At 41.6% G+C, this 12,909-nt stretch overlaps 1 protein-coding gene and 1 pseudogene across 1 annotated transcript in view; one reads left to right on the plus strand and one right to left on the minus strand.

Annotated features, from left to right (window-relative positions):
• Window positions 1–12,909, plus strand: part of LOC115791158 (NACHT, LRR and PYD domains-containing protein 12-like) — a 1,329,445-nt pseudogene that overhangs the window by 52,528 nt on the left and 1,264,008 nt on the right.
• LOC115791215 (NLR family CARD domain-containing protein 3-like) overlaps window positions 1–12,909 on the minus strand; it is a 59,354-nt gene that overhangs the window by 25,593 nt on the left and 20,852 nt on the right. Inside the window, exon 5 of the mRNA XM_030745369.1 lies at window positions 10,746–10,871. Within this exon, the coding sequence (XP_030601229.1) occupies window positions 10,746–10,871 (126 nt within the window). The remainder of the gene's footprint in view (window positions 1–10,745; window positions 10,872–12,909) is intronic.

Raw genomic sequence — 12,909 nt, forward strand, 5'->3', positions numbered from 1 at the left:
AATATCAATTAATGATTAAATGCAGAGTGGAGTATAAACAAAGTAAATAAGGTGAATGAGAAACAGTGCATTATGTGAACCCCCCAGCAGATTAGGCCTATAGCAGCATAACTAAGGGAGGGTTCAGGGTCACCTGATCCAGCCCTAACTATAAGCTTGATCATAAAGGAAAGTTTTAAGCCTAATCTTAAAAATAGAGAGGGTGTCTGTCTCCCGAATCCAAGCTGGAAGCTGGTTCCACAGAAGAGGCGCCTGAAAGCTGAAGGCTCTGCCTCCCATTCTACTCTTAAGTATCCTAGGAACTGTAGTTCACGATGCCAAAATTGTAGTTTCATTGTGTGGTTGAAGAAATCGTTCACCGACAGTCTTAATGTATAACATAGAGTTTATTTACAAAACAGACAATGTCATAACCGATGCTTTGTAGAGCCATCGGGGGACAGGAGGCCCAATCTTCCTAACTCCCCTGAACAAAGGAGAAACAGACATTATATAGTGTTAGCAACCCCCACATCCTGCCTTTCCATATATGGTTAAGAAAACAGCTCCAGCCTCCTAACCTATAGCTAAACATCTGGACAATCCCTTATATGGAAAGCCAGAGATCCTACAAGGACATTCTATACATTCCTTCTGTGGGGGAAGTTTAAATCACATCTCCTTTGCCTGAACCTTTAAGGAAAGAGACAATACATACATTCCAGTAAAGACTTTAAGAAAGAGAACACATATGCATACATAGAATTTTAGCATAGCAGTACAAACACCATATATAGTATTTTCTGAAAAACCAGGTATATCTTGTTTCCTGCATGTATGTGAGGTCATTCTCTTTTTTGGAGAGAGCAACAAGAGGTTACACTCTCTCATACCATTTACTGATCAAAGCAGCCCTGAACTCAAGGCCTTAATCCTAAAGGAGAAAACCTAAACATAAATGCAGTTTAACACACAGATCGATCAGACACCACAGAACCACAAGTAAGCCAGCAGTCTGAGAGCGAAGTGCTCTATTGGGGTGATATGGGACTATGAGGTCTTTGAGATAAGATGGTGCCTGATTATTCAAGACCTTGTATGTGAGGAGAAGAATTTTAAATTCTATTCTAGATTTAACAGGGAGCCAATGAAGAGAAGCCAATATGGGAGAAATCTGCTCTCTCTTTCTAGTCCCTGTCAGTACTCTAGCTGCAGCATTTTGGATCAGCTGAAGGCTTTTCAGGGAGCTTTTAGGACAGCCTGATAATAATGAATTACAATAGTCCAGCCTAGAAGTAATAAATGCATGAATGAGCTTTTCAGCATCACTCTGAGAAAGGATGTTTCTAATTTTAGAAATATTGCACAAATGCAAAAAAGCGGTCCTACATATTTGTTTAATATGTGCATTGAAGGACATATCCTGGTCAAAAATGACTCCAAGATTTCTCACAGTGTTACTGGAGGCCAAAGTAATGCCATCCAGAGTAAGTATCTGGTTAGACACCATGTTTCTAAGATTTGTGGGGCCGAGTACAAGAACTTCAGTTTTATCTGAATTCACTGGTCTATAGTCACTAAATGACTATAGACCAGTTGCGCTCACTTCACTTCTTATGAAAGCATTTGAAAGGATTGTAAAGGAAGTGCTGCTGACTGTGTTTCAGGCTGATCTGGACCCCTTACAGTCTGCCTATAGGTCTGGTAGAGGGGTGGATGATGCTATTAGCACCTTACTGACCCTGTCACACCAGGAGGGTGCTAAGACCTTGGTGCGACTGTTATTCATTGACTTTTCATCCACTAATAATTGTTTTCAGCCTCATATTTTAGCACTCAGATTGAAGACCTATCACATCAGTCCCAAGCTGATATGTTGGTTGCTGGACTTTTTAACAAATACGTCACAACGTGTGAGGGTCAGTGGTGTTTTATCAGATGCTCTTATATCATCCACTGGATCCCCTCAAGGTTGTTTTTTTTTTTTTTTTATCACCTGTGTTATTTTTTTTATATGCAAATGGTTGTTGCAGCTGGCACACAGGGAATCACATACTGAAGTTTGCTGATGACTCTGTTGTCCTCTCTTTGGTGAGCCAACAACCACTTAGTTCAGGTGGTTAATCAGTATAAGTACCTCGGCACGCTGATTGATGATAAACTCATGTTTGAGCCACAGGTTGATGCTGTGTGCAAGAAAGCACATCAGAGACTTTTTTTTTTTTTTTCTTAATGGAATTTTAATGTTGACCATACTTTTATGAGAATGTTTCATCTTTGTTTTATAGAATCTGTTTTAACTTTTTCTTTTCTGTGTTGGTATGGACTTTTAAATCAGAGGAACAGAAATCATCTCCAGGGAATTGCGGGGGTTTCCCTGAACAATCTGGGGGATGTGTACAAACTCAGGATTGTAAGAAAAGCCCACTCTGTCCTGGCTGAGTCCAGCCACCCTTTTCATGGCCATTTCAGGTTACTTCCCTCAGACCACAGATATGTGGTACCACAGTCAAGGACCAATAGGTTCAAAACTCTTTTGTTACCGTGACAATAAGTCTATTAAATAACACAGGATGATTTTTTAAAAAACTTATTCTCATATATGTGTGAGTGCGGTTGTGTTTTATTGTTGTTTTATTGTCACTGTCAGCTGCAAAACTATTTGCCCCCCTGGAGATAACGAAGATTTCTTTGATCCTTTGAACATCTTGCCTGGTCCCAGTGCCCCAGAAAATTCATCGAGTGGTGATAAATTATTTCAGACCAATAGCACGGACCTCTCACATCATGAAGGGTATGGAGAGACTGGTCCTAAATAAGACCACTGTTCTGCACATCTCAAAAATCCCCGCAATTTGCATACCAGCCACTGGTGGGTGTGGATGATGTAATTATTTATCTGCTGCACAAGGCATGTACCTTACTGGACAAACCAAACACCACAGTCCGCATTGCGTTCCTCAACTTCTCCAGCACATTCAACACCATCCAGCCCACCAGCATGGCCACATGGATCCATGACTAACTGACGAGCAGGACACAGATTGTAAGATTACAGAGCTGGTGTCTAAACATCTCAGCAACATGGGGGCCCCCTGGGGAGCTGTTTTTATTTGTTTATATTGCAATAAGATGCTCCAGACGTTCTATGAGTCTGTTGTGGCAAGCACCATCTTTTTTTCTGTGGTGTGGTGGGGTGCTGGCACCAAGGCAAAGGATGCAAACAGACTAAAAATCTCATGAGGAAGGTTGAATCTGCTGTCAGCTCAAAGCTTGCCACTCCTAGAGGTGGTGGCAGAGGACAGAATGCTGACAAAACTGAAAGCCATCATGACCAATACCTCCCACCCCTTCACAACACAGTAGACAATCCTAAAAGGAAATTTAGAATAGATACCTACACCCCTGCTGATCAAAGGAACGATACAGGAAATTATTCCTTCCCAGTGCAATAAGACTGTATAACTTCTTGGATCTTGGAGTGGCGCTGTCACTTGGTGTTGGCTCTCACTGCGGTATTGTATCACTTCCTGTTCCTGTTTCGGAGCACAGTGTTTTGCTGTCTGTTAGCTGTTATATCTGTATAACTCAATTTATCTGGATAATAACATATTTTAGTGTAATCTTCACCTACTTTAAATAGCATACTCTTTGCTGAATCACCTGTATTCACATTACTCACTTTATTTGTTTTTAGAAATTCGCTAGCTTAGCTCAGCTAGTAGCTTAGCCCTTAGCCGACTCACTACCAGCATGGCTTCTGAGACTGAGGTCCTTTGGTGTCTGCAGGACTCTGTTAAAGACTTTTTATGACTCAGTGGTAGAATCTGCCCTTTTCTATGCAGTGGCCTGCTGGGGGGGTGGATGCACCGAAAGGGACAGGAGCAGGATCGACAAACTGGTGCGGAGGTCTAGCTCTGTGTTGGGATGTCCTCTGGAGTCTGTGATGGTGGTGGGTGAGAGGAGGATGTTAGCAAAGCTGACATCCATCATGAACAACCCCCATCACCCTCTGCATGAGACCGTGGGTGAACTGAGCAGCTCCTTCAGTCAGAGACTGAAACATCCTCGCTGCAGGAAGGAGCGCTTTCGCAGGTCATTCATCCCAACAGTAGTTAGACTGTATAACACATCATAATGTCTTGAGTCACTTGGACACTTTACCTACACTGCCATCACTTTATCCATACAGTCAGATACATTTTATTTATTACACTCACCCATATAATGCATACCGTGTATGCTGTGTACCTTACCGGCTACAAATGTATATAATATTTTGATATCTGTATATGGTGTTTGATGTGTGTGTATATGTGTGTATATGTAAATATATATATATATATATATATATATATATATATATATATATATATATATATATATATATATATATATATATATTTATGTATATAGTGCTTATGTATATGTGTATAGTTTTTTTGCTATTTTATTTTATTCTATTGAATTTTAGTTTTAGTTTTTAGTTTAGTTATTTGTTCTTACTCATCCTTTTCATTTTTTCTCTGTATTGAGCTGCTGTAATGCACAAATTTCCCCGTCGTGGGATCATTTAAAGTTTTATCTTATCTTATCTTATCTTATCTTATCTTCTTCTCCTGTCTCTCCTGCACTTTCCTGCTCTGGGTGTCACATGTTTAGTTACTCCTCGGCCTCCTTTAGCAGTAACGGTACTTGTAATAAATGTAGTCTGTAGCTCTGGAGGCCAGGCTTTCTGAACTGGAGACTCGGCTCCGCACCCTGGAAAATCCTACATCTAGCCAGGCCCCTGTAGCGGGTGCGGACCATGGTAGCTTAGCCGCCGTTAGCTCCCCCCCAGCAGATCCCGAGCAGCAGGGAAAACAGGCCGGCTGGGTGACGGTGAGGAGGAAGCATAGTCCTAAGCAGAAGCCCCAGGTACACCACCAACCTGTTCACGTCTCTAACCGTTTTTCTCCACTCGGCGACACACCCGCCGAGGAACAAACTCTGGTTATTGGCGACTCTGTTTTGAGAAACGTGAAGCTAGAGACACCGGCAACCATAGTCAAATGTCTTCCAGGGGCCAGAGCAGGCGACATTCATGGAAATTTGAAACTGCTGGCTAAGGCTAATCGTAGATTTGGTAAGATCGTTATTCACGTCGGCAGTAATGACACCCGGTTATGCCAATCGGAGGTCACTAAAATTAATATTGACTCGGTGTGTAACTTTGCAAAAACGATGTCGGACTCTGTAGTTTTCTCTGGGCCCCTCCCCAATCAGACCAGGAGCCACATGTTTAGCCGCATGTTCTCCTTGAATCGCTGGCTGTCTGAGTGGTGTCCAAAAAATGACGTGGGCTTCATAGATAATTGGCAAAGTTTCTGGGGAAAACCTGGTCTTGTTAGGAGAGACGGCATCCATCCCACTTTGGATGGAGCAGCTCTCATTTCTAGAAATCTGGCCAAATTTATTAACCCTCCTAAAACCTGACTACCCAGGGTTGAGACCAGGAAGCAGAGTTGCAGTCTTACACGCCTCTCTGCAGCTTCTCTCCTCCTGCCATCCCCCCAAAACCCCATCCCCATAGAGTCGGTGCCTGCTCCCAGACCACCAAAAACCAAAGCTAAAATCAGCAAAAAGCTATTTAAGCATAAAAATTCAAAAACAATAAATAATACATCAACTGCATCATCAACTGCACCAAAAAACAAAACAAATAAATGTGGATTGTTAAACATTAGGTCTCTCTCTTCCAAGTCCCTATTAGTAAATGATTTAATAATTGATCAACGTATTGATTTATTCTACCTTACAGAAACCTGGTTACAGCAGGATGAATATGTTAGTTTAAATGAATCAACACCCCCGAGTCACAGTAACTGTCAGAATGCTCGAAGCACAGGTCGAGGAGGAGGAGTAGCAGCAATCTTCAATTCCAGCTTATTAATTAATCAAAGACCCAGACAAAGTTTTCATTCTTTTGAAAGCCTGACTCTTAGTCTTGTCCATCCTAATTGGGAAAATCAAAAACCTGTTTTATTTGTTATTATCTATCGTCCACCTGGTCCTTACTCAAAGTTTCTGTCTGATTTCTCAGACTTTTTATCTGATTTAGTGCTCAGTTCAGATAAAATCATTATAGTGGGTGATTTTAACATCCATGTAGATGCTGAGAATGACAGCCTCAACACTGCATTTAATCTATTGTTAGATTCAATTGGCTTCTCTCAAAATGTAAAGGAGCCCACCCACCACTTTAATCATACTCTGGATCTTGTCCTAACATATGGCATAGAAACTGAAGACTTAACAGTATTCCCTGAAAGCCCCCTCCTGTCTGATCATTTCTTAGTAACATTTACATTTACTTTAATGGATTACACAGCAGTGGGGAATAAGTTTTATTACAGTAGAAGTCTTTCTGAAAGTGCTGTAACTAAGTGTAAGGATCTAATTCCTTCATTGTTATGCTCTTCAGTGCCATGTGCCAACACAGTGCAGAGCAGCTACCTAAACTCTGCTCCCAGTGAGGTCGATTATCTCGTCAATAGTTTTACATCCTCACTGCGTATAACTTTGGATACTGTGGCTCCTCTGAAAAGGAAAGCTTCAAATCAGAAGTGCCTGACTCCGTGGTATAATTCACAAACGCACAGCTTAAAGCAGATAACCCGAAAGCTGGAGAGGGAATGGCGTCTCACTAAATTAGAAGATGCTCATTTAGCCTGGAAAAAGAGTTTGTTGCTCTATAAAAAAGCCCTCCGTAAAGCTAGGACATCTTACTATTCATCATTAATTGAAGAAAATAAGAACAACCCCAGGTTTCTTTTCAGCACTGTAGCCAAGCTGACAAAGAGTCAGAGCTCTGTAGAGCCGAGTATTCCTTTCACGTTAACTAGTAGTGACTTCATGGATTTCTTTACAAATAAAATTTTAGACATTAGAGAAAAAATTATTCATAACCATCTCAAAGATTATTCTTCATGTTCGGCTGCTTTCAGCACTGCTGGTATTTGTTTAGACTCTTTTGCTCCAGTTGATCTTTCAGAGTTAACTTCAATAGTTACTTCCTCCAAACCAGCAACATGTTTGTTAGATCCCATTCCTACTAGACTGTTCAAAGAAGTCTTTCCAATTATTGATGCTTCAATCTTAAAAATGATCAATCAGTCTTTATTAGTTGGCTATGTACCACAGACCTTCAAGGTGGCTGTAATTAAACCTCTACTTAAAAAGCCATCACTTGACCCAGCTGTCTTAGCTAATTATAGGCCAATCTCCAACCGTCCTTTTCTCTCAAAGATTCTTGAAAGAGTAGTTGTAAAACAGCTAACTGATCATCTGCAGAGGAACGGTTTATTTGAAGAGTTTCAGTCAGGTTTCAGAATTCATCACAGTACAGAAACAGCATTAGTGAAGGTTACAAATGATCTTCTCACAGCCTCTGACAGTGGATTCATCTCTGTTCTTGTCCTGTTGGACCTCAGTGCAGCTTTTGATACTGTTGACCATAACATTTTATTACAGAGATTAGAGCTTGCTATAGGTATTAAAGGTACTGCACTGCAGTGCTTTGAATCATATTTATCTCATAGACTCCAATTTGTTCATGTAAATGGGGAGTCTTCTTCACACACTAAGGTTAATTATGGAGTTCCACAGGGTTCTGTGCTAGGACCAATTTTATTTACATTATACATGCTTCCCTTAGGCAGTATTATTAGAAAGCACTGCATCAATTTTCATTGTTATGCAGATGATACTCAGCTTTACCTATCAATGAAGCCAGATGACACACATCAATTAGTTAAACTGCAGGAATGTCTTAAAGATATTAAGGCCTGGATGACCTCTAATTTCCTGCTTCTAAATTCAGATAAAACTGAAATTCTTGTTCTCGGCCCCACAAATCTTAGAAACATGGTGTCAAACCAGATACTTACTCTGGATGGCATTACTTTGGCCTCCAGTAACACTGTGAGAAATCTTGGAGTCATTTTTGACCAGGATATGTCCTTCAATGCACATATTAAACAAATATGTAGGACCGCTTTTTTGCATTTGCGCAATATTTCTAAAATTAGAAACATCCTTTCTCAGAGTGATGCTGAAAAGCTCATTCATGCATTTATTACTTCTAGGGTGGATTATTGTAATTCATTATTATCAGGCTGTCCTAAAAGCTCCCTGAAAAGCCTTCAGCTGATCCAAAGTGCTGCAGCTAGAGTACTGACAGGGACTAGAAAGAGAGAGCAGATTTCTCCCATATTGGCTTCTCTTCATTGGCTCCCTGTTAAATCTAGAATATAATTTAAAATCCTTCTCCTCACATACAAGGTCTTGAATAATCAGGCACCATCTTATCTCAAAGACCTCATAGTACCATATCACCCCAACAGAGCACTTCACTCTCAGACTGCTGGCTTACTTGTGGTTCTGTGGTGTCTGATCGATCTGTGTGTTAAACTGCATTTATGTTTAGGTTTTCTCCTTTAGGATTAAGAATCACAGAACTCAACGTTTTTGTTAAGAAGGCGCCACCTTTTGGTGAAAGTCTGCAAGTGAGGGAAAGGGGTGTGTTCATGCTGGAAAGTAGATACGCCCAGGAGAAGGAGGGGGACTTCCAGCCTGATGACAGCCAGACGTCGGCCAGCTGTGGGCTGGACTTTAGCTGGCCGACGTCTGGCTGGATGCGGCAACTTTAGGTGGCTGCATCTGTAAGAGTAGAATGGGAGGCAGAGCCTTCAGCTTTCAGGCGCCTCTTCTGTGGAACCAGCTTCCAGCTTGGATTCAGGAGACAGACACCCTCTCTATTTTTAAGATTAGGCTTAAAACTTTCCTTTATGATAAAGCTTATAGTTAGGGCTGGATCAGGTGACCCTGAACCATCCCTTAGTTATGCTTCTATAGGCCTAGTCTGCTGGGGGGTTCACATAATGCACTGTTTCTCATTCACCTTATTTACTTTGTTTATACTCCACTCTGCATTTAATCATTAATTGATATTAATCTCTGGCTCTCTTCCACAGCATGTCTTTCTCTCCCCTCAGCCCAACCGGTCGCGGCAGATGACCCCCCCTCCCTGAGCCTGGTTCTGCTGGAGGTTTCTTCCTGTTAAAAGGGAGTTTTTCCTTTCCACTGTCGCCAAGTGCTGCTCATAGGGGGTCGTTTTGACTGTTGGGTTTTCTCTGTATTATTGTAGGGTCTTTACCCACAATACAAAGCGCCTTGAGGTGACAGTTTGTTGTGATTTGGCGCTATATAAATAAAATTGAATTGAACTGAATTGAATTGAACTCACCCACATTCCAGAAATACACGCTTGACAAATTCTGAGGACATTTGACTGGACTGGACTTGAAACATCATGACAGCACCTTACATACTCACAAACATACATCGTCATCATCACCTTATTCACACAAACCTACACTCGCCCCACTGCCTGCTCATTGCACAAATTCTGTCTTGTTTTTACTGCAATATTGTTCCCTTCATTGCACAAACTGCCAGTGGTCTTCTGCTGCTGCACTAAACATTTTTTTCTTTGCTAATTTTATATATTATATATATATATATATATATATATATATACACACACACACACACACACACACACAGACACACATTTGTCTGTGTATACACACATACACTTTATTTCATTTGTATTCTTTCATATTTGTGTTTCTACTAGGCCACGTTTCTATTAGTACCTACTCAGCACGGGGTGACTCAACTAGGCATGGTCTTGTTTTGTTTCCATTACAATTAAGGACCACCTGAGTGTGGGTGGAGTTGATATAGCAATGCAGGCAGCAGTCTCTTGACTTATGTTGTATGCAACTCAAAGTGTGTTGGTGTTTGTCTACGCTGCTGTGTTGTACGATGGTACCAGTGAGCAGCCATTAGCTCAGAGACCTCATGATAACCTCATTTCTCGTCTCATCTCCCACCAAGCACAGAAGTGTCTGCAACTCCTCATTCTTTCTCCTCAGTGTGTTTGTGTACCTCCAGTTTCTTGCGGTTGAGTTTTAAAAATGGTGCATTTGATTCTGGTGAAGGACTCGCTCTCCTGACTCCACTAGTGATGACACTTCCTGGCCAATCAGTGGCATATTTTTCTTTAACATCACATTTTCATATCGCCTCAGACTGCTTGGAGCCCTGCTGAGTGGGTACTAAAAAAGTACCTTTTATGTATTATGTGCTGTGTATTGGCTTTGCAAAGCAGTTTGTGACTCTTGTGTGTGAGAAGTGCTTTAAATCAATTTCTGGAGGAGTGTTTGCTTTTAAATGTACAGAAAACATTTCCCTGGGGTTGTCAGGTCCTACCACAGTTCTGATCACTAAACTTTATTAATGATTTATTTTTCCTCTTTTGATCAATCTTTCTGTGAAATTTGTCCTAGAGATAAAACTAATATGAATCAGGGAGAACAATGTTTTTTTTTTTTTTTTAATGGCTGCAATGGTAAAAATACATAGGTGTCCAAATGGAGAATAAATGAGCAACAGGCATTATCATCATTGTTCATGGAGAAGTGTCCTTGGAGACCACAAGATAAATCTTTTTATCATTGTTGCTTTTAAACTACACTAGTGCTTCTATTTAAAAAAAAAGGAAAATATTGCTTCATGTGTGATTTTTCATGTCACATGAAACAAAGGAAAGGAGTGAAGGACACAAAAAATATTCCCAGCTCTTCCTCCTCTATCAGACATCCTCTCCATACCTGAGAGTGTCCAGTCTCCAGCGTGGATCCTTCAGTGCGGCCGACAGCAGCTTCATTGCTGAGTCTCCTGGATGATTGTAGCTCAGGTCCAGCTCTTTCAGATGGGAGGGGTTGGAGCTCAGAGCTGAGGCCAGAGAAGTACAGCCTTCCTCTGTGATCAGACAGCCTGACAGACTGCAGACACACAAAACAACAATCCATCTGTGAACCACAATGACAAGGCAAACAAAGTAACACACAAGCTACAGGACAGAGCAGACCAGAGTTCTGTCCAGTCTAGTACCATCTAATCTAATAGTCATATCCTGCTTGGACTAAGCACATCCAAGTTATCCACCAGGTTTCCCCAACAGCATACCTGATATTGGACTCAAAACACTCCATGGTCTAAGAATTCTTCTATGGAAAGGACACAAAAGTGATGGAGTGCCCACTTTGGGTCAGCGATCAGCTGCTATCCCAAGTGGAGGAGTTTAGGTATCTCAGGGTCTTGTTCATGAGTGAGGGGAGACAGGAGCGAGAGATTGACAGAGGGATCGGGGCTGTGGCTGCAGTGTTGTGGATGCTACACTGGTCCATCTTGGTGAAGACGGAGTCAATCTACATCCTTACCCTCACCTATGGTCATGAGTTTTTGGTAGTGACCAAAAGAATATGAATACAAGCGAGGGAAATAAGCTTCCTCTGAAAGGTAGCTGGCCTTTCCCTTAGAGATAGGGTGAGGAGTGTAGCCATTTGGGAGGGGCTCAGAGTAGAACTCCTACTCCTCCACATTGAAAAAATCTGTCAGTTGTGGTGGTTCAGGCATGTGGCTGTCGGGCGCCACTTGGGTGAGGTGCTCCTGGCATGTCCTACCAGGAGGTGGACCCAGAGCAGACCTAAGACATGCTGGAGAGATTATATCTGTCAGCTGGCCTGGGAATGCCTCTGTGTTTCCAAAGATAAGTTGGAGGAGGTGGCTTGAACAGAGGAAGCTCTGGGTTTCTCTGCTTAGGCTGCTGCCCCTGCAACCCAGTCCCAATGGATGGAGGGAGTCTCTGATAAATCCCACTCTTTTTTGGGGGTCAGCGTTGTTATCTTGGAAGACAGACTTCTGTCCCAGACTGTGGAGATATGGGATTGCCACTGGTTGCAGAATCTCATGTCAATAATATGATTTACAGTTTGAATTTTATTAGCCATTTTGTGGAAAGAACCGCCAATACATTTCAGAGACAGTTGCCTGAAAGCCACGAACACACAATTACAGGAATTACACTGTTGAGTATTTTGAATATGATACAATGGTGCCTGGTTTCCTCCAGACATAAAATTTTAACAGTTCAATCTTGGTTTAATCAGACCAGAGGATCTTGTTCCTCACACTTTGAGTCCTACACATGGTTTATTTGTGGTTCCTAGGATAGTTAGGAGTAGAATGAGAGACAGAGCCTGCAGCTTTAAGGCCCTCTTCTGTGGAACCCTCTTTATTTTTAAGATTAGAATTAAAACTTTACTTTTTGATCAACCTTATAGGTAGGGCTGGATCAGGTGACCCTGAACCCTCCCTTAGTGATACTACAATAGGCCTAGGCTGCTGAGGTGAGTTTTGATGATGCACTGAGTGTTCTTTTTTCCCCATTTACATCTTTTCACTTTTTTATGCACTACTCTGCATTTAATCATTAGTTATTATTAACCCTTTAACACAGAGCCATCGCTGCCGATACACCTGTTAACAGCCTTTAACACCAGGGGTATCACTGCTGACATATTTGTGAGAGGGAACTTATGTCTGTAATTATCGTAGGGTCTTAAGGCGACTGTTTGTTGTGATTTGGTGTGATATAAATAAAACTGAATTGAATTGAATTTTTTGGAAACTCCAAGCAGGCTTACATGCATGACGAGAAAATTACCTTTCGCCACTCTGCCATAAAGCCCAGATTTGTGGAGGGCTGCCATGATGATGTCCTGTTATTTAGTCCTGTCTCTGCACAGGATCTCTTGAGCTCAGTCAGATTGACCATCACATTCTTGGTCACCTTTCTCAATAAGACCCTTCTCCCTTGCTTGCTCATTATGGCCAGGTGTATATAATAATAGAGGCAACTTTGCTCTTCTGAACCTTCAGTGATGCAGAAGTTTTTGTAGCCGTCTCCAGATCTATGCAATGCAACAACCCTTTCTCTGAGTGCTGCATGCAATTCCTGTGATGTTGGTTTTTCCTCTA

Source organism: Archocentrus centrarchus, chromosome 2, assembly GCF_007364275.1.
Source record: "Archocentrus centrarchus isolate MPI-CPG fArcCen1 chromosome 2, fArcCen1, whole genome shotgun sequence".
In the NCBI taxonomy this organism is placed as follows: domain Eukaryota; kingdom Metazoa; phylum Chordata; class Actinopteri; order Cichliformes; family Cichlidae; genus Archocentrus; species Archocentrus centrarchus.